General features: G+C 39.3%; 1 protein-coding gene across 6 annotated transcripts in view; it reads left to right on the top strand.

Moving 5' to 3' along the window:
* Nucleotides 1-596: 596 nt before the first annotated feature.
* The window catches only part of HNRNPR (heterogeneous nuclear ribonucleoprotein R), a 32277-nt gene continuing 8713 nt past the window's right edge, over nt 597-24160 (top strand). Inside the window, exons 1-7 of one of the 6 annotated variants that reach the window (XM_059893093.1) lie at nt 597-1147; nt 3804-3972; nt 6223-6341; nt 6887-6994; nt 8672-8785; nt 21929-22105; nt 23665-23800. In XM_059893093.1, the coding sequence (XP_059749076.1) occupies nt 1145-1147; nt 3804-3972; nt 6223-6341; nt 6887-6994; nt 8672-8785; nt 21929-22105; nt 23665-23800 (826 nt within the window). In that variant the 5' untranslated portion in view covers nt 597-1144. Of the gene's footprint in view, nt 1148-3803; nt 3973-6222; nt 6342-6886; nt 6995-8671; nt 8786-21928; nt 22106-23664; nt 23801-24160 lie in introns of those variants that run through there. The other 5 variants (XM_059893094.1, XM_015460181.3, XM_025000932.2 and 2 more) reach the window with 5 other exon arrangements.

The raw sequence follows: 24160 nt of genomic DNA on the forward strand, positions 1-24160 counted from the left end.
GAAATTCTCCAGCAAAACACACGAGCCAAACTCCTACAGCGTGCTCTAACTGGAGCAGAGAACGACCTAGAGCAGGCCCGGCCGCGTGGCGGTGGGCGTGTCCGGGGCGAACACGGTGGCAGCGGCTGCTCCAGGGAGGCGGATTACCGGCGCTAAGGCGCCGGTGAAGGAGCGTAAGGGCCCGGCGGCGGATGGAGCCGATGCGGGTCGTAGGGGGCGGGGTTCCGGGGGCGGCCTCGCGCGGGCGGCAGACTAGAAGGGACGGGGGAGGGGGCGGGCCTCGGCCACTCTGGGCCTGCGGCCCCACAGCCTCGCCTACCACTCACGGCTTCACCACAGACCCCTTTGTGTTCCTGCCCCCGCCCCGGAGGCGCCCCAGCCGGCGGCGCTGAATTTCCTCATTGGCTCAGCCGACGGCTTCCGCGATTGGCTTCTGAGCCGTCCGGCGTGGGGCGCCTCTTCTCGCTGCTATTGGTTATCTGGGCTGCTCGTCAGACCGCCGCGCGAGGTGATTGCCCAGCCGCTCAGAGTCCCTGGAAGCAGTTCCGGGAAACCCCGCGTGCTGCCGGGATCGCGTCTCGGTCCGTGACGGGGGGGGGAGGGGGTGGTGCGCGCGCCATTTCTAGTCGTTTTCAAAGCGCCTCGCGCTGGTTCTCACGGGCCCGGCCACCGGCCCCAGCTCTGTCCTGGTGAGTCTCGCGCCGGCCCGCGGGGGGAGGGGCCGGGAGCCCCGATCCGACCCTACCGGGCCCGGCCCGGGCTCGGCGCCTGCTCCCCAGTGTCGTTTTCGCTACGAGGCCCCCGGGGTGGGGGTGGGGATGGGCTGGGGGCGGCTTCGGCCTCGTCCGGCGGCTCAGCGGAGGGCCTAGCAGCCGCAGAGGCGCTTCCTCGCCCTCGCTCATCCTCCACGCTCTCTCCGCTACCCGCCGCCTCCCCTCCAAGCCCAGGCCCGAGGTCCGGCCCGCTGGGCGCCCTCCGCGCGGCCTGCCGGGTCCGCCGCGCTTTTCCCGCCTCCGCCCGACGCTCCACGCGGCCGAGTCGGCCGCTTTCAGTCCCCGCTTTAGATAGACCCCATCGCCTCTCCCTGCCGGAGCCCCGCCTTGCTCCCCGTCTCAGCCGGCCTAGCCGCGCGTGGGGTTTGTTGATGGTCAGGACCGGCATGGGCTGGGGTGGGCTGAGGGCGGGATGCCAACCCGGGCGAGCCGAGCCTGGAGAAAACTTTTGTGTGAAGCAGAGGCCGAGAGGCCGGTGTGTGTAGGAAAAAGCCTCCGTTTCCCCTCCCCAGCCGCCCCCCACCCCCAGTTCTGCATGCTGCAAGTCGAGATTTGAAGGAAAAAATGACTACTAGAGGCCATGAAACTTAGGCTTCGAGCGGCGCCTAAGATACCGAAGTCTAAATGTCATAGGCGCACTCTTTTGGAAAGGCGATTCTCTTTTTCTTCTGCGATAGAAACCGTATTGCCAAAATTTTAAGACTCGAAGAAGCCACGGGGATCTTGAAGAGTTCAGCCCCTTCCACACTACCTGTTTCAGATTTTTTGCTGTCCTCCGGAGTCTAAATTTATGTCTCATGAGTCAGTCGTAGGATAAGGGCTTGACACTCCTAAGCCATGAGAGAACCGTTAGTTTTCATTTCATTGGATCTTTGAAAGCCGGTCTCTTAAAATGAGAAGAATTTTCACGAGATGTTCAGGAAAAAAAAAAAAGTCAGGGAGGGGCTAGTGCCAGATTTCCCAAATCTCCCAGCAACCCTGATTTTAAATTTCTCCGTTTTGCAAAAAAAGTTTAGATCAAATAACATCAATCACATTAGTATATTTGCTGCATCCAGAAATATGGTTTGGCTGTGTGGCATTGAATTGACACGAGTTTTAAATGGTCTCATATGACATGAAAGTCTTTTTTTAAAATGAGCACATTATATTTGGTTTGAAGAGAGCTTTTTCCTTGATCTGGAAGGTTTTATTTTCTGGACTCCCTTAATAGTTGTACTTTTTTGTTAAAGTTTACAGACATTTTTTGAAAATTTCAACCAATTTCAGAATCAACTTGTAGAGAGCCTTTACGATGAATGGTAGTCATAAATATTTCTGTCTTGTACTTAATACACAACTTGTCTTTTGGCTTTACACATACTTTAAAAAAATACCACCTTAACAGATTTTCGTTGAACTTTTCTGTTAAAAATTTGCTTTCTTTCCGTGATTGATAGTATTCCCAGGTGCATACCGCAAGGGTCTTGTGATACTGAGAACTTTTTGAGTTCTAGTGATCTATCTTATGGTCGTATTTGAGGGTGGGTGAGCCTGGAAAACAACTGTATGTTCCCAAAAATATTTTGGACTTGAATGCATCTTTATAGAAGTAGGTTGTACTAATCAGTAAACTATTCATCTTGCACTATAAGTAGTTTCTTTATCAAAAATGCCAGTTTTGACCGTTTTTGTCAGTTCATCAGAATTTGAGTTTTGCCTTGAGAAACATTTATCCACCCAGAGATTAACCACGGAGTCTGCCTCTATATAGACATTAGTGGGTTACTAAGTCTTAATGTTTTGTAATCATAAGAAGTTATAATACTGTTTATCTCATTTTCAGAGTAACAGTTTGTGCATTTTCCTCTCTTCCTGCTTTCTATTACCTGCTTCTCAGTCTTCCTTTTTCATTAACTTCAACTAAATATCAGTGGACTTTGAAGTTGTTTCAGGTCAGAAAAACTGCACCTGGTGCGTTTGCACAGTGTTTTGATAAGCAGTCTGGAAGTGTGGTTATCTTATGTATGGCTTTTAGTGCTTTTTAGGAAACTTGTATTTTCTTTATAGCTGTCTAGGTATCTTCAGTTTCATCAGGAAAAGTAGGCTTTTCCTTGAAATCCACCTTCATGTCTTTTATTTCAGTATTTGTTGCAATGTCTTTATTCTGCTGCTTATGATCTTCATCACATTATAATTTCACCACAGACAAATGCACTTTAATTCCCTATCTTTTGAGGAGCTAGTATAGAGACTGGCCTTGTATGGTTTTATTATTTAATCTCTCTTCAGGGATTTGATCCATTTCAGCATTACATAAAAGTTGAACACCCAAAATGATTTGGGTAGGTAAATCTGAGACATCTGACCTAAGTTTAAAAAGAAGCAACCTTAACTATAGCTCACTTTTTATTTTATGTGGACTTCAAGCAATCATTAGCTTTTAAACCTGGTCATTTTTTCTTTTAAATCTGTGAATGGGAATAGCAAATTAATTTTAGAACAAAAATTAATGTCAAGCTGTGTTTTTTAAGTTAGGTGGAGAAAACCCAAACCAGCAGCATGTTGAACTAGAGACAACAGGGCCTTTATTTCACACCTATGTTGGATTTGAAGCAGAGCTAGTAAAGTTTGAAAGTCCTTGAACCTTAAGTTGTCTGTGGGTGTTCATTCTGTTTTTAAATCAGACTTTTTAAAGTGTTTAAGAATTGAGAGCTGAGGGGCTTTTTAGGGTTTTGTGGTGATCTGTTGATAAGCTCATCAGGACACAACTGCTGCTTTTGTTAATTAGTGATTCTACCTTAAATAAATTCAAGCTTTTATCTAACCTAGTGTACATGAAGTTCCTTAAAGATGCAACACTTCCATGTACATTTCCCATGGTTTTACAGAATTATCTCAAATTTAGGTCAGATACATCAGAAAAGCCATCAGAAATAATATTTTGATAGAGGTTATTAGCAGCATGTATACAAATTAGATAAATCATGCATTGTCCTACAAACTAGTTATTTCTGGCTTAATGTAATATAGCTCCTGAATTTTTTCCAGCAGCATAATAAAATGGCTAATCAGGTGAATGGTAATGCGGTACAGTTAAAAGAAGAGGAAGAGCCAATGGATACTTCCAGTGTAAATCACACAGAGCACTACAAGACACTGATAGAGGCAGGCCTCCCTCAGAAGGTGGCAGAGAGACTTGATGAAATATTTCAGACAGGTATAATATACGTTTCTTGTTTCTGACTGGTTATGAAAGTGAGGGCAAACCACTTTGAATTTTACAGATTTTTTTAAGGTTAAATATTACTTATTGTTTCTGATCTATGTAGAGCCGAATGTTACTTTCCCTTCATTGAGGGCATATTGGGTTTGAGTTTGATATTCTTATTTCATTATTTTGAAGCCTTAGTGTTGAATATGCAGTCTGAGTTGTTTCAGAACAGTACATCAATTTGTCTTAGATTTACCATCAATTTAAAATGTGTTTCAGCATATCAAATTTTACATTTTTTTCTTAATCTAAATCAGTCGTCATTTTGCTTTTACTTTTCTACCTTTAGCTTCTTAAAGTGATTGTTAAAATAGCTTAGGTCTTATTAGGTGGCATAAAAGAGGACTAGTTTAGATGGTATTGTCTGCAACGATAATAAAATGTCAGACTCCTTGAGAGTTTGTGGCCTGTCCAGTTTGTGACAGACAGAGATCTACAACTCTCAGTAATTTGGAAGTGTTTGGTTTGTAACAGCTGTGTTTTTTTTTTTTTTAATCTAGAATCCCATGGTTAAGTGCTTAAGCAAATTTGAACATTTTAATATGGTGGTTGTAAGTGGTTTGAGGTTCTAAAGAGGGAGAGAAATATGTATACCATTAGAGAGCATTGTTCATAAATAAATATGTCCTCCCCCTTTGGGGCCATTAGATGGAAACGTTCTTCCTCTGTGTTTTGTGTGCCTGTCCAGATTCTGGGAGAGAAAATGGAATTGTCTCACAAACTGTGTCTTAAGTACTGTAGTAACAAATACCTGTTTTTTTGTCCTTATTTATTTATTTATTTTTAAATCCGAGAAGCTCAAGCTAAAGCTCATTTAGACACTAAAATGACTTCTCAGACTGACTCCTGGGTGATGGTCCCTCTGAAAATCAGTGCTCAGAAACTTTCTTTGATGTTCTGCCATAGAGAATTGGCAGTGATCTGCTTAGAGATGCTCTCTTGTAGAGTGTTTTGTTATTGATAAGAGGTTGATGGCTTGGGTGTAGGGTTGGATTGACAGAATGGATTGATGGGTATCTCTGAGTTGTGACTTTGGGTGGTGATACGGAATAGTCAAGTAAGGAAATGCCAGTTATTTTGGCATGCTCATTTTGAGCTCTTAAATCATGGCATCTTTTTTTTTTTTAAGTAACTTTGCAAGTGATACTATGGAATAAAGTTCTTTTTGGCTTTACCAAAATGGAGTCACTTTTGATGTTAGTTCATATGGACTTGGGGCTTTTAATCTGCCAAATATTTCCATTTTACTTTGGATCAATTCTGAAATATATTCAGAAATATAAAATTTAACAGACTTAAATTATATTTAAACATAGTAGATGTTCTTTGTGCAGTTAAACATACTATATGTATATATAGAATGCAGTGCATATATTTTCTATATTCTTTGCTTGTAAGTCCATAGTAAAGTCCTTTTAATGCCATTTGAAAAAAAAAAAATTGTCATTGTTGACAGTGTTGTTAATGCTACAGCATCTTTTAAAATCTCAGAGTGACACTTGTGAAGAACAAAAAATGCCTTAAAATGTGACTTTTCAGAATTGATTAATCAAGCTGCACTTGGATTTATAGGAAAAATTTAAAATTTAATGTAAAATATGCCTTTCCACATTCTGACTGCAGCAAAGTAGATGCTCAAAACAAATGAAATTTCATTTTATCTTTGGTGCTAAGGAGGGAAAGCCTTTGACACTTTTTGAAGAGTGGGAAGAATTATTTAGCAAAAATAATTCATTTTTTCCCCCACTTCTTGGGTGGTTAGCAACAACTCCAGCAGTCCATATAATTTGCAGGTTGATTCTTGGGAAATACAGTGTTTTTTTGTTTTTTTTTTTAACCACTCTAACATAATCAGAACTTACTATTTTAATGCTTAATCTGTAGTACAGTGTGTATGTACATCAGATTTAACTTCCAAGATTTAAACATTTTGGAGAGTGGGAAATGGGGTTAGAATTTTTGTGTGAAATGTGGGGATTGAAATTTATGTTTATAGGTATTAACATTGTGTCTTTTGTTTTCATATTTGTACTCTTGATCTTTCTATATAGTATTTGTATAGCTGACCTATATGCGTATAGTTGAATGAAAATGTAGTTAGCATTGAATAGAGCCATTCTTGATGAACATTGATAGCACAGTTTAGACTATCCTCTTTGTTGCAATAATGTTACCCGTTTTCAATTTAATTTTTAGGATTGGTAGCTTATGTCGATCTTGATGAAAGAGCAATTGATGCTCTCAGGGAATTTAATGAAGAAGGAGCTCTGTCTGTACTACAGCAGTTCAAGGAAAGTGACTTATCACATGTTCAGGTAAGGACATTATCCAGAAAAGTCTTTGAACAACTAATGATCTGAAATTATTTTACTATTACTTTTTTTCTGTGGATGAGTGGTATTTTTTATTTGTGACTACTACTGCTTCTTTAAAAAAAAGTTAGCGTAAAAAAATCTACATGGCAAAAAGTTTTCAGAAACACAAGTGTAAAGTAAAAGTCTCCCACTTCTTGTGACGTTTTTGGATTATGTGAAACTGTTTTGTTATCTTGGAGGAAAATAGATAGGAGGAATAGTTTCAGGACATCTGGCAAAAATAGCCCAGATACATTTAAACATCAGCAAATGGAAGACTATTTTGCCAGTGCTGAGGGTAAGCTCCCCGGAGGTCTTCTGTGTCTTAAGTGCTGTCAGTTCCAGTCTCTGGCACATAGCAACCACTCATCAAGTATTTGTTGAGTTAATAAATGAGTAAATATTTTGTTTAAATTCTGTTCTTCTGAAATTTAAATTTAATTGTATATTTGACCCTTCAACAATTCCTGGTAATTCTTTTTTATTGAATTACTTGGCTGTTCTAGAACAAAAGTGCATTTTTATGTGGAGTTATGAAGACCTACAGGCAAAGGGAGAAACAGGGGAGCAAGGTGCAAGAGTCCACGAAGGGACCTGATGAAGCAAAGATCAAGGTAAAACTTGACTTGGGTAGTTGTAATGAAATTAAATGTAATCATGAGATCAGATGCTCTAGAAATATTTATTTCTTTGGATGGGTCAGGTCTTGGTGGTCCACGAGGGATCTTCCTTGCAGGATGTGGGGTCTTACGTTGCGGCGCACGGGCTTCTCCGCAGTTGCAGTGCTCTGACATAGAGTGCATAATGCCTGGAGTGTAGGGGGATCAGTATAACTGTGAGCCATTATTGTTACTGTTGTTATTATTTAGATAAACTGAAAGGAAAATACAGGGTTTTTACTAAAAGACTAGTGAACCTCATATTTAGTTAAATGGATATTGGTGTTTTGCTGTAGTGATAGACTTTTCAATTTGAAATAATGTTGAAGTTTGTACAATTCTATCATGTTTTAGACAAGAACTACAACTTACAGTTTTTATTCCTTCGTACCTTTTTTTCCTCGTGGAAAATGGCACACTCCCATTCTTATATCTTAAATAATAGGTGAGAACTTTATTTGCTATAATGGTTATTTTTTTTTTTAAACTTACTGCTGTTCATAGAATAGGTCTATGTTATTTCCCTAAAACTGGCTATCTGCTCTTGAGAAGGTGCATATTGTATATGTAATATGTGTATACTACATATTATACAAGTAATGGATAATATACATGTTTTGTGTCAATGGTAGAAGAATGGAGGATCTAAGATAACTGCTATCTCAGGGTTATCCAGCGATATTTTTTAAAACTTGAATTTGATGTCATCTAAAGTTTCTTGTTGCTCTAACATTCTGTGGTTTTTAAAAACCTGGAGTGTAAAATCCTGCCATTCCTAGATGGATCGCCTTTCTTTTTTCCATTGTGTCCTTGTTCTGTAGGCCTTTCATATGAACACAAACCCTTAAGGGCAGGGACAGTATCTTCTTTTCTATGATTCCTCTTAATACCTCATATAGTGTTGTGAGGAAGGTTGGAAATCAGGAAACAGTTTATTTTTTGAAACCTGAGAGTATATTCATTTGGTAATTGCCAAGTATTTTGAGTCTGTGCTATATGAGAAATGGTCTGGTTCTTATGAAGCTTCTGGTGTAGGAGTACAAAACAACAGGATCAAACAAAATAAAATTGAAATGATTTGAGTACAATAGAAAGTCAGAATAGGATGATGTGAGAAACAGTAAATGAAAGAAGCTGCCTAAAAGAGCTAGGACTTGTGAGTTCTTCCTGTTTTTAAGGATAGAGAACATTTTATTTGAAAAGAATCACTTGTGGATGTAAGCATGGTATGTAAAGGGAACAAATAAGGAAAAAATCTGATGTAGAGGGGATATAAAAGGAGGCATACTATGGTATGTACGTATGAACAGATAGCTTGGGGTCAGCTTATATCGAAGTGTTAGTAATCCTTCCACCTTTTTTCTTTTCTCATTAAAAATAGATGACGTGTGCTCAGAGACTTAATTTGCCTACAACTCTTTCCATGCTCTGGAAAGGAGAAGTAAAAGTCTATGTATGTGAGAAGAACTAGTGTGAATGCTGTGATTTTTTTTTTTTTTTCTTTTTTCTCCCTTGACTAAAATACCTAAAATGTTGGGGTACCTTTTGGAAAAGATTTCTATTTTGATTTGTGTGTGTGTTTGTATGATATTTCCCATTCAGGAACTGACAATCATGTCTGATTATCTTTAGGCCTTGCTTGAAAGGACCGGTTATACCTTGGATGTAACCACAGGACAGAGGAAGTATGGCGGCCCTCCCCCGGACAGTGTGTACTCTGGTGTGCAGCCTGGAATCGGAACCGAAGTGAGTGTTCTTCAGCCGTTTGCTGAAATCCTTCCAGTTTGTGAATATTTCTATCTATTGTATGATGGGGAAAATAACTTGGATTTTTTTCCAAAGAGTAGCCATAACTTTTGTTTTGCTATCCGTCTGTGTTCTGCTGCCATCGTAAGCAGGGATAATCCTGTGAATGGTAGATACCTAAACACTTTGTAAAGGAATGTGTAGAGTTCTTGGAACAGGTAGCTAGAACTATGCTACTAGCGACACACCATTTTAGGTCCTTGGGATGAGGTTGTTAAGGAGAAGCAATTGCTTTATTCTGTTTTTCGTTTATGTCAAAATGGTGCTTGTCATCTCTCCTGACCCTCTCCTCCATCACATAGAAGATACTCAGTGTTTACAGAGAGATTTATTGAAGGGAATGGGTTGCACAAGGGAAGGGTGTAGAATCAAAGGATGTAGGAAGGATTCTACATCAAAGGATGTAGAATCAAAAGGTTGAGCACATTGGTCTATACTTGAAAGAAGAGGGAGTCCCTTCTGCATCTGTGTGTTGATGAGGGTTTCTTCATATGCCTTTATGTTAGACTATTCTGACCCTTTAAATGGAGAGCACTGAATGCCAAGAGACAAGTCCCGTCATTGCAGGTCCCCTTTCTGATTTGATGCCTCCGTTGTCTTTTTAGTGCCTAGCATGATGCTGGGAGTATAGGAGGACAGATAATTGGTGGTTATGGTTTTTTTTTTTTGAATACTGTAATCATGACCTCATAACTTAAAATCAGATTAAATGATAATCTTACAGGATTTTCTTTAAAACAAAGTGAAGAGGGTAGATCCTTAAATGATAGTGTCAGTTAAAATATTTAGGTAGTATTATTATGTATCTCCTACTTATTAGAATTTTAAGAAATTCTGAAACTTTACTCAAACATTATCAATGACACCCTTCTGAGTGCTGAAATTTAACTTTTGAGGCAGTCCAAAGCACAGATTGTTATTTCTAGTTTATGAGTATGTAAATAAAGACATCACCATTTAATGTAACTTTTTAGATCTATATCAGAGCTAATTTTAATTATGTTCTCTGTATGTAAATGTACATTTATTGGTTGTTGTTCCCTGAGCTTCTTTTATGCATTATTATAGTTAATTATTATAGTTATTCTGTTTCTTAATATTTAACATTATTAAAAGGACTCTAGGCCTTTTCATTTTTTGATACCTGAATCAGGTACATATACTTGTTTTTGAATTTCAAAAAACTACTGTAAATTACTTACTGCTCTATAATTATTGATAGAGTTGGGATTGGGACTCTAAGCCGTCTACATTCCTTATAGGAGAAAGTATCATTGAAACATAATATACTCACTGTTGTCCTCTCATTAATTCCCTGACACCATACTTAATGTTCTACTTATGTTGTGAACCCTTTCAAATCTACATTTATATTTTATTTTTAAAGAATATGGAGGGACTTCCCTGGTACTCCAGTGTAAGTTAAGGCTGTGCTCCCAGTGCAGGGGGCACGGGTTCAATCCCTGGTTGGGGAACTGAGATCTTCATGCCACATGGTGTGGCCAAAAGAATAATAAACAATATGGAAATATAACTCAGCTTTCTTACAGGGACTCCTGTACTATATGTATTTTTTTTTCCTAATGGTTTTAAATTTGCACCTAAGCCCTCATGTAAACTGAATGAAAAATGGAATTGTTCCTTTGCCATTTTCTTGTTCCTGAGACAAGTTGAAACACCTCCAAGAGGGGAATACATTTTGAAAAAGTTATCAGTAGTATACCATTCATCATATGATATCCTTATCAGTTATTATTACACTTTCTTAGTTTCGTTTCTTTGACTGATTATAAAATCCTTAGAAATAAAAGTTATATCATACAGTTTTGTTCTTCACAGTGCCCAATAGAGCCTACTGTAAAATTGGTTGTATCTATTTTGTAATTAATCGAAATATTTTTTTTTAGCCTGTTAGGTAGCTTCATTAATGAGTTCTTTAATGGAGACTTGTTTTATCTTTGCTCTGTGTAGATAAGGGACTGTGTGCTGCAGTCCATGGGGTCGCAAAGAGTCGGACACTACTGAGTGAGTGAACTGAACTGAACTGATGTAGATAGGGAGGGATTTGCTAGTACTTTAAGATTTCACTGGAAGTTCTTCATTTAATAAACTGTTTTGAGTACCCAGTTAAAAACAAATCCTATGTTAAACGTAAAATTTGTTTCAGTTCAGTTCAATACAGTCAGTCAATATCCGACTCTTTGCGACCCCATGGGCTGCAGCATGCCAGGCTTCCCTGTCCATCACCAACTTCCGGGAGCTTGCCCAGTCTCATGTCCATTGAGTCAGTGACGCCATCCAAACATCTCATCATTTAATTATTTTGACAAGTGTGTAAACTGAGTATTATGTTTCTAAGCATCACTTCAACCAGCATGTATTTGGCATACCTATATTCTGCCAGACCCTGCCTCAGTGCTGGTATTTATTTCTAGATAATCAACAATACATGGTCCTGCCTTTGAAGAGGAATCAGACACACACAGTCAGTCAGTTCAGTCACTCAGTCGTGTCCGACTCTTTGCGACCCCGTGAACTGCAGCACGCCAGCTCTCTGTCCGTCACCAACTCCCGGAGTTTCCTCAAACTCATGTCCATTGAGTCGGTGATGCCATCCAACCATCTTATCTTTGGTCCTCCCCTTTTCTTCCTGCCTTCAATCTTTCCCAGTATCAGGGTCTTTTCCAATGAGTCAGTTCTTCACATCAGGTGGCCGAAGTATTGGAGTTTCAGCTTCAGCGTCCATAAATAATATTCAGGACTGATTTCCTTTAGGATTGACTGGTTTGATCTCTTGCAGATTTTATATTGCACTCCCTCTGTAGGAGAAGATGTGTTTTTCTGTATGTTATCATTATGTGCAGCAGATATGGTTGCAGCATAAATCCCTATATGAGATCACCAGCCTAAAGCACTCCTGGCAAGCAGTTTGTTGCAACAAAATTGCAGTGTAAAGTTTTGGATTCCTCCCTTAAGTTCAGATTTCATGAGATTTGGCCCATACTTGTTGAAGATTAAAGTTTTGAAAATTAGGAGGGTTTTAATATATTGGGTTGATGATAGATCTAGTAAAGTGATTGGTTTTAATTGATACCACTTTTGATGCTCCAAGGTTTGGGGTTTTGTTCTTTTATGGCTCACTGCAGTTAGTAAAAACTACTACTGGCTCTTGATTGAGGAAGTTGAAATTAGGGTCAGTGCCTGATACTGACAGTATTGAAAGTAAGTTATGAGAAGACAATGAAGTTTTATCTTTGGATAAAATCTACTGTAAATTAACCCTATGGTGAATACTCATTAATGGACCTTGTTGCTAAGCATTGACCTTGAGATGAGAAATAAACAAGAATGTTAATACCAGTTTTGAAATGTATTTTTTTTTAGTGTGCCTTGGCTCTCAGACCTAGTATGGCTATAGTATTTTTGTATCCTTTTTTCCCTTTTTATTCCAGTTTTATTGAGAAATACTTGACATATAGCACTATGTAAGTTTAAGGTGTACAGCATAATGGTTTGACTTAAATACATCATGAAATGATGACCACAGTAAGTTTAGTAGGCATCCATCACCTCATAAAATTAAAGAAACAGAAAAATAATGGTTTTTCCTTGTGATGAGAACTCAGGATTTACTGTTAGCAACTTTGTTATATAGCATACAGCAGTGTTAATTATATTTATCATGTTATACATTACATCCCTAGTTATAACTGGAAGTTTGTACCCTTCTTTAACTACTTTCATCCAGATCCTTCTCCTCCCAACCTTACCTCCGGTAACCACAAATTGATCTCTCTTGTGTGAGTTTGTTTCTCTCTTTGGTTTTGAAGTTCAGTTGACCTTGAACACTGCGTTAGTTCAGGTACAGGGCATAGTGATTGATACTTCTCTAGTTTCAAAGTGATCACCGTAAGTGTAGTCACTGTGTGTCACAGCACCTTTCTGTGCTTCAGCTGGTTTTGTAAAACTCTATTTCCTTGACAGAAATGTGATCTCCATGCAGATCATCTCTATATATTGGTAATAAACTCTGTATGTTGGACTTAACTCTCTGTTTTATTAGCTAGTTGAGGTGTTAAAAAGAAACAGGGTGTTTAACAGACCTATAATATGTGACTTTGTAACATTTGATTTGCATTATATATAAAGAAAAGCTGCTCTGTTTGCAAAAATAGCAAATAGAAGCCGGATATTGGAACGGCCATTGTAGATAATTGGAAGACACTGTTGATCTGCCTGGTTACTTCTGTCGATTGTTTCCAGAGTCTTCGGGGCTTCCTCTGTTACTGTTGAAGGAATCAGTGGGTAGACAACAGCCAAAACTTGTTCAAAACCTTAAAGTCTAATGAGTAAAGGAAGAACAGGTGTTAGGATATTCACTGGATTCTGTTGGTTCTGGTGGGGAGGGATAACCTGCACATGACCGCGCGTTTACTCTGGACAGCTCATATGGAACCAGAATGGCTCAGGGATCAACACGGTAATAAAAGGAAAACATTCATATTACGTTTCAGTGCATTAAAAACTGAGCTTAAAAAGCTTTACAAAGAGGGATACTTAGTTTTTGAATACTATCTATTTTAAGCCTTTTAAAGTTCCTTTAAAGTCCTAAGTTAAATTGATCTTGAAATGAGACCATCTTCTGTTTCTCAAGCAAATCATTGTTTTTGGCCTGTTTCTTGATGGACCCCAGTGAATACAGCATTGGGCATAGGTATTTTGATGTTTCTTTTATTTTTGTTTATATGTTTATTTTTGGCCACGCCATGTGCGGCATATGGGATCTTAGTTGCCTGACCAAGGATCAAACCCTTACCCCTTGCAGTAGAAGCGCAGAGTGCTAACCACTGGACTGCCAGGAAATTCCTTGATATTTCTAAAATAGAACAGTATTCTTGTGGAAAAGCTGTAATGTCAGGTGGACTTCTAACATTCATATGATCATGTAGAGTACAAGGAGCTTACTGTTATGAATTCTTTCTAATCAATCAGTTGCTTTTCCTGAAAATACAAGATCTTTTCAAGTATGGTTAGTGAAGTAAACCTGAATGTTTCTGAAAATATATACACATGTTAAGAAAGTAGTATAGTAATCTGACACTTAGATTCCTCATTTATTTGTGTTCAACTGTATATTTTTTAAAATATTCGTTTGTTGATTTTTGTCTGCACCGGGTCTTAGTTGCAGCACGCAGTATCTTCCTTGTAGTGTGTAGGCTTTTCTCCAGTTGTGCACAGGCTCCATCCAGAGAGCTGACTCAGTAGTTGCTGCATGTGGTCTTGGGGAGCTTAGTTGCCTGACCAGGGATTGAACCCATGTCCCCTGCACTGGAAGGCGGATTCTTAACCACCAGGGAAGACCCTCGTGGGTGTTCTCACAGTGCCACTGTGTGTGCTGTCTTTGCTGTTGCATGCGTTTGTAATGGGCAGGGAGAGAATACAGATGGTGAATGGTGTAATTACGAAGCATCACTGCATTATAATAGAAACGATAGAAAGTGGAATTTACTTCCCAGGACAGTGTTAAAATATTCAAATAACAAATATTCTCAAATATAAAGATATTCTAACCAGGCTAGACTTAGGTGTGGCCAGAGCCTAGCAACACTAAAAAATATATTTCAGAATTAATACCAATTACTCTTGTGTTCACAACAAACTGTTTAAAATTCTTAAAGAGGTGGGAATACCAGACCACCTGACCTGCCTCCTGAAAAATCTGTATGCATGTCAAGAAGCAACAGTTAGAACTGGACATGGAACAACAGACTGGTTCCAAATAGGGAAAGGAGTATGTCAAGGCTGTATATTGTCACCGTGCTTATTTAACTTACATGCAGAGTACATCGTGAGAAATGCTGGACTGGATGAAGCACAAGCTAGAATCAAGATTGCCAGGAGAAATATCAGTAACCTCAGATATGCAGATGACACCACCTTTATGGCAGAAAGCAAAGAAAAACTAAAGACCCTCTTGAGGAAAGTGAAAGAGGAGAGTGAAAAACTTGGCTTAAAACTCAGCATTCAGAAAGCTTAAGATCATGGCTTCTGGTCCCATCACTTCATGGCAAATAGATGGGGAAACAGTGGAAACAGTGAGAGACTTTATTGTTTTGGGCTCCAAAATCACTCTGGATGCTGACTGCAGGCATGAAATTAAAAGACCGTTGCTCCTTGGAAGAAAAGCTCTGACCAACCTAGACAGCATGTTAAAAAGCAGAGACATTACTTTGCCAACAGAAGTCCGTCTAGTCAAAGCTTTGATTTTTCCAGTAGTCATGTATGGATGTGAGAGTTGGACTATAAAGAAAGCTGAGGGTTGAAGAATTGATGCTTTTGAACTGTGGTGTTGGAGAAGACTCTTGAGAGTCCCTTGTTCTGCAAGGAGATCCAACCAGTCCATCCTCAAGGAAATCACTTCTGAATATTCATTGAAAGGACGGATGCTAAAGCTCCAATACTTTGGCCACCTGATGTGAAAAACTGACTCCTTGGAAAAGACCGTGATGCTGGGAAAGATTGAAGGCAGGAAAAGAAGGGGACAACAGCAGATAAGATGGTTGGATGGTATCACCGACTCAGTGGACTTGAGTTTGAGTAAGCTCTGGGAGTTGGTGATGGACAGGGAGGCCTGGCATGCTGCAGTCCGTGGTGTCTCAAAGAGTCGAACACAGCTGAGCGACTGAACTAAACTACTCTTGTGTATTTTTTGTCTCAGGATGCCTTTTATCAGTAGTGTGTGTGTGTGTGTGTGTGTAAGTGCTGTGCCCTGTTAATCAGTGCTAATATATAGAGTTGTGAATGCTATAGGGTGATACAACTGAAACTAATGAGAAGTGGTCAGATTCTGGATAATTTGAGTGCGTATCTTAACAAGATTTATTGATGAAGTGGATACGAAGACATGAGAGAAAGGAGCAGAGGATGGCTTTAAGTCTTAGGACCTGAGCAGTTAGAAGGATGTAGTTGCCACTTACTAAAATGAGGAAGGCTGTAAAGAAGAGCAGATTAGCAGGATTGAAAGGTAGTAGTTCAGCCTTGGACATGTATGAGTTAGAGGTCTCTTTGTCATCCAAATGGAGCTGTTGAGTGAGCCGTTACTTACGTGAGCTTGGAGTTCATAGGAGAGTTTTGACTGGTGATCATAAATATGGGAGGCATAAGTATCTAAGATGATGGTGTTTTCAAACCATGTTTGGATGTGGTCACCATGGAAGTGTATATAGCTAGAGAAAATTTTTAAGATCTGATTCCTTCAGCACTTCAACATTTAGAGAGATGGGGAGATGAGAAGGAACTAGCAAAGGGGACTAAGAAGAAGGAGGCAATGAAGGGGCTTCCCTGGTACTCCAGGGGTTAAGAATCCGCCTTCCAGTGCAGGGGGTTGGGTGTGATCCCTAGTCTCAGAACTAGGATCCCCACATGCTGAGGAGGGCTACTGAGTCTGTGCACTCTGGAGCCTGAGTGCCGAAACAAAGACTCAATGCAGCCAATAAATAAATTTTTAAAAGAGAGCCAATGAGATAAGAAAAACCAGGAGTGTGGTGTCCCAGAGGTCAAGTGAAGAAAGTATTCGCAGAAGGAAGGTCAGTTATATTAAACTTCCCAAGTAAGATGAGGACTAAGAATTGACATTTGATTATGATAGCATAAATGTTGTTAGTGACTTTGACTGGAGTGGTGACAAAAGCCACATTGGAAAAGATTCAAGAGACTAAGGAGATGAGCAAATTTGAGGCATTAAGAATATTATAGCTCTTCTGAGCAGTTTTGCTACAAAGGGTAGCAGAGAAATGGGACAATACTTAGAAGGTTTATAGTCAAGATGTATTTTTGTTTTAATTGAAATTTTAAAGAAAAGGGACTTCCCAGGTGGTCCGGTGCCTAAGACTCTGCATTTCCAGTGCGGGGGGCTTGGGTTCAGTCCCTGGTCAGGGAACTATTAAATCCCACCTGCTGCAACTGAGAGTCTGCCTGCCGTAACTAAGACCATGCATAGCCAAATAAATAAATATTAAAAAAAAAAATTTAAGGGGGAGATTGTAATATACTATGTGCTGATGGGAATGATCCATGTATAAAGGAGGAAATTGATGATAAAATTGTTGTCAGACCAAGAGTCCTTGAGTAGGACAGAAGGGAGGGCATCTAGCATATAAGTCACAGTACGAGATAGATGTTCATACATGTATTTACTCAAAGATGAGCAACTGGTATGACCCTGGCACTGCATTCAGTACTGGGAATAAAATGAGCAACACGATGTGGGCTCTCTGCTTACATGGAAGCTGAATGCTTTTGCTGATGTTACTCTCAGATGAGAATCTTGAGACTTGCTGATTTAGAAACTTGTTCACCATAACTGGAATGTAGATTTGAATCCAACATAGCTTAAAACTCACTGTTCCTCACATTCTGCCTGCCTTGAAGCTTTCACCCTGCTACACCAAGCCACTGTCATCTCTTGCCCTGTTAACCTGACTGGTCAGCCTGTTTTTCTTTATGATCCACTTTCTACCCTGCTGCTTCTACCCTGCTGCCAGTCTTATTTCTTTTAGGACATAAATAATACCTGGTTATTTGTCTGCTCAAGAGTCCTCTTAACATCTTTCTAACATGTTTGGAATAAAACTCTTAAACTTCTAACTGTGGTTTAACTTAATCTGGTCCGCATTTTCTCTTTCTCATCACTGTCTCCTGTGTGGACCTTTTATTTAATCACTGGCCTATTTGCTGTTCGTCAGATACATCAGTTGTACTAGGTATCTTTTTGTACTTGTTCTATCCCCGTGGAATGCCCTTTCCTCATACTTTTGCTTTATTTTCTCTCTCAGGTCTCAGTTCAAATTTGTCTTCTCAGGGAGGCCCTCCTACTTAAAATATAACCTCTTATTCATTTATCCCTTTTCTTTGCTTTTATATTATAATTTCCTCCTGAAATTGTATTGTCTTTTAAATTGTCTGTCTCTTATCAGTAGAATGTAAGCTTCATGAACATCTAGACCTGTCTGTGGTGTTCACTCATCTCTGCTGCTGCTGCTGCTAAGTCGCTTCAGTTGTGGCCGACTCTATGCGACCCCATAGACGGCAGCCCACCAGGCTCCCCCGTCCCTGGGATTCTCCAGGCAAGAACACTGGAGTGGGTTGCCATTTCCTTCTCCAATGCGTGAAAGTGAAGTCGCTCAGTCGTGTCCGACTCTTAGCGACCCCATGGACTGCAGCCCACCAGGCTCCTCCATCCGTGGGATTTTCTAGGCAAGGGTACTGGAGTGGGGTGCCATTGCCTTCTCCTCACTCATCTCTAGAATGTAGAAGAAAAATACATGGCCTATGAGTCCACGCCTCATGAAAGGTTTGGACAAGTTCTGTGAATAGGGAGGGAGCTAGTTACCTGCACTGGAGCGACTTCAGGCTGGCATTTTATTTATTTACTTACGGATTTATGGCTGTGCTGGGTCTTGGTTGCTGCACATGGACTTTGTCTAGTTGCAGAGAGCGGTAGCCGCTCTGTAGTTGCAAGGCCCGGGCTTCTCGTTGTCGGGGCCTCTTCGGTTGTGGAGCAAGGGCTCTAGGTGCACTGGCCTCAGTAGCTGGAGCTCATCGGCTCTAGAGCACTAGCTTCAGCAGTTGCTGTACATGGGCTTAACTGCTCCGTGGCATGTGGGGTCCTCCTGGACCAGGGATAGAACCCATTACCCCTGCACTGCAAAGCAGACTCTTAACCACTGGACCATCAAGGAAGCCCTCGAGCTGATATTTTAAAAATTAATTGGATATGGATGGGAATTGGAGGGATTAAAAATATCTGAGGTTTTTTGTTTATGAGAGTATTTTTCCTCAGTCATTTGCCGGGGGTGGGGCTGGGGTGGAGTGGGGTGGTGGTTAGCAGAAATTATGTTCTCCTAAGAGAAATGTGGGAAAAAATCAGAGGAACTGATTGACAAGGGTCAGTTTTAGTTATTTTGATTTTTGGACAAAGGAAACTTGTTACATATACGTTGTACCTTTATTTTAAATAAAGAAAATAAAATTAGAATTTTTTCATGTATCGATAACCACTTTTAACATTCTGATAATAGTCATTCTTATCTGTACATATATTTATACTAAAAAAAATGAAAATTGGTATTGCTAAAATTACTGATGATTTGAGGTAAAATCAGGACTACGAAGAGGAAGTGTTTAATAGGTAGTTGGAGATACAGAATTAGATCTTGAGATATATAGGAGGTATTGGGAAATGACTGTAGCATTGTATGTGAATATGGATGTTAATATGATCCTTACAAGGGAAGGAAGTACAGTAAATTATGGGAAATAGGGCTGTAACTTTGGGAAACATGCAGCTTATATTATTAAATGGATAGAAGAATCACCATGGAAAGGATAGAGGAGTAGTTAAAGGTAAGACTAGGTTAGTGGAGGATTCTGAGGTTTTTCCAGTAGTCATTTATGGATGTGAGAGTTGGACTATAAAGAAAGCTGAGCGCCAAAGAATTGATGCTTTGAACTGAGAAGACTTGAGAGTCCCTTGGACTGCAAGGAGATCCAACTAGTCCATCCTAAAGGAGATCAGTCCTGAGTGTTCTTTGGAAGGACTGATGTTGAAGCTGAAACTCCAATACTTTGGCTACCTGATGTGAAGAACTGAGTCATTGGAAAAGACCCTGATGCTGGGAAAAATTGAAGGCAGGAGGAGAAGGGGACGCCAGAGGATGAGATGGTTGGATGGCATCACCAACTCAATGGACGTGAGTTTGGGTAAACTCCAGGAGTTGGTGATGAACAGGGAGGCCTGGCGTGCTGCGGTCCATGGGGTCGCAAAGAGTCAGACACAACTGAGAGACTGAACTGAAAATTTACGGGAAGAGAAGTTTCAGAAGGTAGCATCACTAGTGTTAATGCTTGTTGAGAAGGCAAGGATGATGATGAGATTGAGGAAGGGAAGACTTTTTAATTTGGTCCTTAAAAGTCCATTAGTGACATTTGGGTGTACAATTTAGTGTTGGAAGAAACTAGTTTTTAGAGAGTTTAAAAGCATATGGGAGGGAAGCTGCAAGAGAGAGCGTGCATATGTGTACTCACAGCTGATTCACATTGTTCCATAGCAGAAATCAACACAACGTTGTAAAGCATTTATCCTCCAATTAAAAAAAAAATGGAAAGAAACTGATACCAAAAAAATGTAAGAAAGAAATAGAAATGGAACTTGATCATGACTACATGATAGAACAATTAAAAAAAGCATAGATGCAAGTGCTTTTCAGAGTGAGCTTTCATTAGAAAGATGGTTCTGTAGGGATGTCACTGAGATGATTGCCAATCTGTTACTTATGCCTTTCTTAGCTGCCCGGTATTAAGCATACAGTAGATGTGTTGAAAAGAATAACTGCATGAGTGAAAGCAAACAGGTAAGGGCCAGATGTTTAAAGCATTTAAAAATGAAAGGAACAATAACAGGCTAAAGAAGGGGTTTTTGTTATGGGAGATCTGGCATGTTTAAAGATGGAAGAACTGTGGGAAGGAAAGAATGTACTGAACAAGATAGGACAGTTGAAGAGATAAAGGTTTAAAATTATTTCCAGAAGAAGGTAGTAAGAAGAAATGGGCTTATTTATTAGGGTTAAGGAGCTACTCTTGTTTTGGAAAAGAGGTACATTTTTTTCTCTGAGGTATAAAGGAAGGAAGTGAAAAGAGATGTTGAGAAAAGTTTTTAAGGCTAAGAGGAAAGAATGTTAGGAAAACCAATGACTTTTCAGGCGACCCTCTTAGAATGAGATTTCATGAATGAGGATTGGAGATTTTAAGGAATTAGAAAAATTAGAATAACTGTTGTGTAAGAATCTTGCTAGAGATTCAGAAGACCACCTCAGATTTTACCAGATAGCAGTGAAAGTGAACCTGATTATTTTGAAAAGGATTGTCTTAAAATACCACAGCTCTTACAGAATTTAACACCAGAAACTTAATCTCCAATAATTTGGCATCTTTTGGATTGCTGGTATTACTTCATTAGTGTTAGTATTAGTCACTCAGCCATATCCAACTCTTTGTGATCCCATGGTCTATAGCCTGGCAGGCTCCTCTGTCCATAGAATTCTCCAGGCAAGAATACTGGAGTGCGTAACCATTCCCTTCTCCAGGGGATCTTCCCAGCCCAGGGATAGAACCCAGGTGTCCCGCGTTGCAGGCACATTCTCTACTGTCTGAGTTTCAAGGGAAGCTCATTACTTCATTTCAGTTCAGTCACGTCACTCAGTCGTGTCCGACTCTTTGCGACCCCATGGACTGCAGCACGCCAGGCTTCCCTGTCCATCACCAACTCCTGGAGCTTACTCAGACTCATGTCCATCAAGTCGGTGATGCCATCCAACAAAATCTTCAAATTATGATGATTTTTTTTCATATCTTAAAATGTAATATTCTGATAGAGAAAGGAATTCTGATGAAAGAAAAATTAAAGCAGTGGAGTTTTAAGTAGTAAAGATTTTAGAGTTGAGAAAATTTGAAAGAGACCTCATCGATCTTTTATTCAGTTTTTTTTTTTAAATAAACTTTTATTGTAACTTTACTGAATTGGCATGTTACTGTAGTGAAAATGGAAGTGTTACTCGCCTAGTCATGGACGACTCTTTGCGACCCCGTAGGCTGTGGCCCACCAGACTTCTCTGTCCATGGAATTCCCCAGGCAGGAATACTGGAGTGGGTTGCCATTCCCTTCTCCATATTCAAGTATGGTTTTTCTAAAAATGCAAATGTATTTCAACGAATATTTATATAGGCCTTTTATTTTTTGTGAGAAAAGGACAGATTACAAAAATTTAAGATTTAGAGTTATTACTACAAATTTTGAGCGCTTACTGTTAATCAGTTTCCATTTTTCAGTATAGAATATTGTTCTGTATTGATGCCCTGAAAGTCATTATAATGAAAAACTAGGGTTAACTTTGTAAGATTCAACTTGCCCCGATTTTTCCTTAACCATCTTTGTGTCCCCACCCCCTAAAAAAGGCACCTAGGCTTTGTGGCTCTAAAATCAAATGCTTGTTACATTGGGATTCTAACACACAGGTTTTATTTCAGGTCTTTGTAGGTAAAATACCAAGAGATTTATACGAGGATGAATTGGTGCCCCTTTTTGAAAAGGCTGGTCCCATTTGGGATCTGCGTCTTATGATGGATCCACTGTCTGGTCAGAACAGAGGGTATGCATTTATCACCTTCTGTGGAAAGGAAGCTGCACAGGAAGCTGTTAAACTGGTATGTGATAAACAGAACAAATACCCATTGTCTAGCAAGTCACTTGAGAGAAACACGTCAAGTAAAAACATTTGCAGTTAACGTTGTTTCATTTACTTTAAAAGTTTTATATTGACTGAGTTAGTATGTGTCTGGTGGCTATTTTTTCATATTATGAAAGTAAAAAATAAAATACCCTAGAAGTAAGATGATAGTCTCCCATAATTCTAAGAAGTTATTTATTACAGCAGTTAGTATCTAAAGTTTCATTTGAGTATTTGGTTTTTGCAGTTCTCCCTTTTGATCTTAGAAATGTCAGTTCTTGCTGTTAAACTTTAGAGTAAAATTCTTAAAGTGTGATGAAGTCTGGAATGGGTTCTGGGGAATATAACTGGGCTCCTTGACTTTCAGGACACAATTTGGGAAATGATTGTGAATCTCTTTGTTTTTATCATAACCTAATCATACAATTTATTTTCTAAGTATATTCTTGTTCTTTTCTTTTTGTTTCCAAACTCTCCAGTTCTCTTTGTCTTTAATCTTTCTCTTTTTCTATTACTTGATAACCAGTCTTCTAGGAATCTCCTTTCTTTAGGGCCTTTTACCCTTTGTACTTATTTCAGAGTAGTACACAAATTAAGTATGGCTTCACTCCTACTGTGTTAAGATACAGTCATCTCAGTAACTCAGAATAGCAGTGTCATTGGTTTCTGGGGATACTCTTGCCAGACAGCTGAAGGCCTCAGTCTAGTTCTAGTTCTTTTAGAATGGTAACCTCTTTCACCAAAGCTTTTCATTTCATTAGTTGCCTCTAAATTTGTTCTACTTCTAACTTGACCCAGATTTTTGTTTTTATTATGGACCTTTTTCCTTCCAGTTTCTTTATTTAGTACTGAGAAGTTTTTAAAGCTTTATTTCCTTGCTTCTGGCAACATATGGATGATTTTTATTTTAATTACATATTTGTTTTGTAAACTAATTGGTAAGTAATGTTAATGCATAAACAGCTCAAGTTTACCTAGGAAATCATCACCATAACCATTTAAATAAAACACTTTATTCCTATGATTTAATACAATTTTGAAAGTATTATGTTTAATATGAAGTTTAAATTTTTTAAATTCTGTTTTATGTAAAAGGTGAAATTCTTCTACTTTTCTTTGCATTGATTAAACATAGTTGTTATTCTTTACATATTGTTGTTTTCCTGAGGCTTATCTATATCTCATTTCATCTCCAAGGGCTCTGAATTACCAGTCTCAGGTATTTTTTTCTAAAATTCTCTGGTTAAAAATCTTGAGATTGATAATATTGAAATAAATCAAATCTTTTCAAAGGTAGAGTGAATAACTTTGATTCATTTATATTTGATAGAGCAGTGAAGGTTAATGAAACCAAACTAAAACAGAGGCTGTAAAAGTTTAAAATAACACATTTTATATTATGGCAAGCATGAGGGAACTTGGTGAATTCATGAAGCAGGGAGTGTTTGACCTTGAATTGTTTGGTTTTTTAGACTGAGGTCAGTTGTTCTGAGTTTGGGGTGGTTGTGGGGTGTCTGGTTCTGTTCTTCCTTTCAGTGTGACAGCTATGAAATCCGCCCCGGTAAACACCTTGGAGTGTGCATTTCTGTGGCAAACAACAGGCTTTTTGTTGGATCAATTCCGAAGAATAAGACTAAAGAAAACATTCTGGAAGAATTCAGTAAAGTCACAGGTAAAACAAAAATGTATTTAGAAAGTAGTTTTGGGAAATCTGTGGTATACTATAAGTGCAAAAAAAGAGGTATATCTTAATTAAGAATTCACGCATCTACTGAGTGTCTAAATTTCCTCCTTTCTGTTCTTTTAGTGGTTTGGACTAAACAACTTCTCTTGTAGCCTCAAGTTCTTGGAATGTCCTCTTCGCTTCTTTTCCTTAATTGAACCATAACTTTTGACACCACCTTTGCCCTGTAGCTCTCAAGTGAAGGCTTTCTCCCCATCTGGTGTTCAGTGCACTCTAAGACCAAGGGGACGAGAGCACTTCTCCTTCTCTCCTTCTTCCTCTTATCTTGTCTGCTTCAGATTTTTCCAC

The sequence above is a fragment of the Bos taurus genome, chromosome 2, assembly GCF_002263795.3.
Source record: "Bos taurus isolate L1 Dominette 01449 registration number 42190680 breed Hereford chromosome 2, ARS-UCD2.0, whole genome shotgun sequence".
In the NCBI taxonomy this organism is placed as follows: Eukaryota; Metazoa; Chordata; class Mammalia; order Artiodactyla; family Bovidae; genus Bos; species Bos taurus.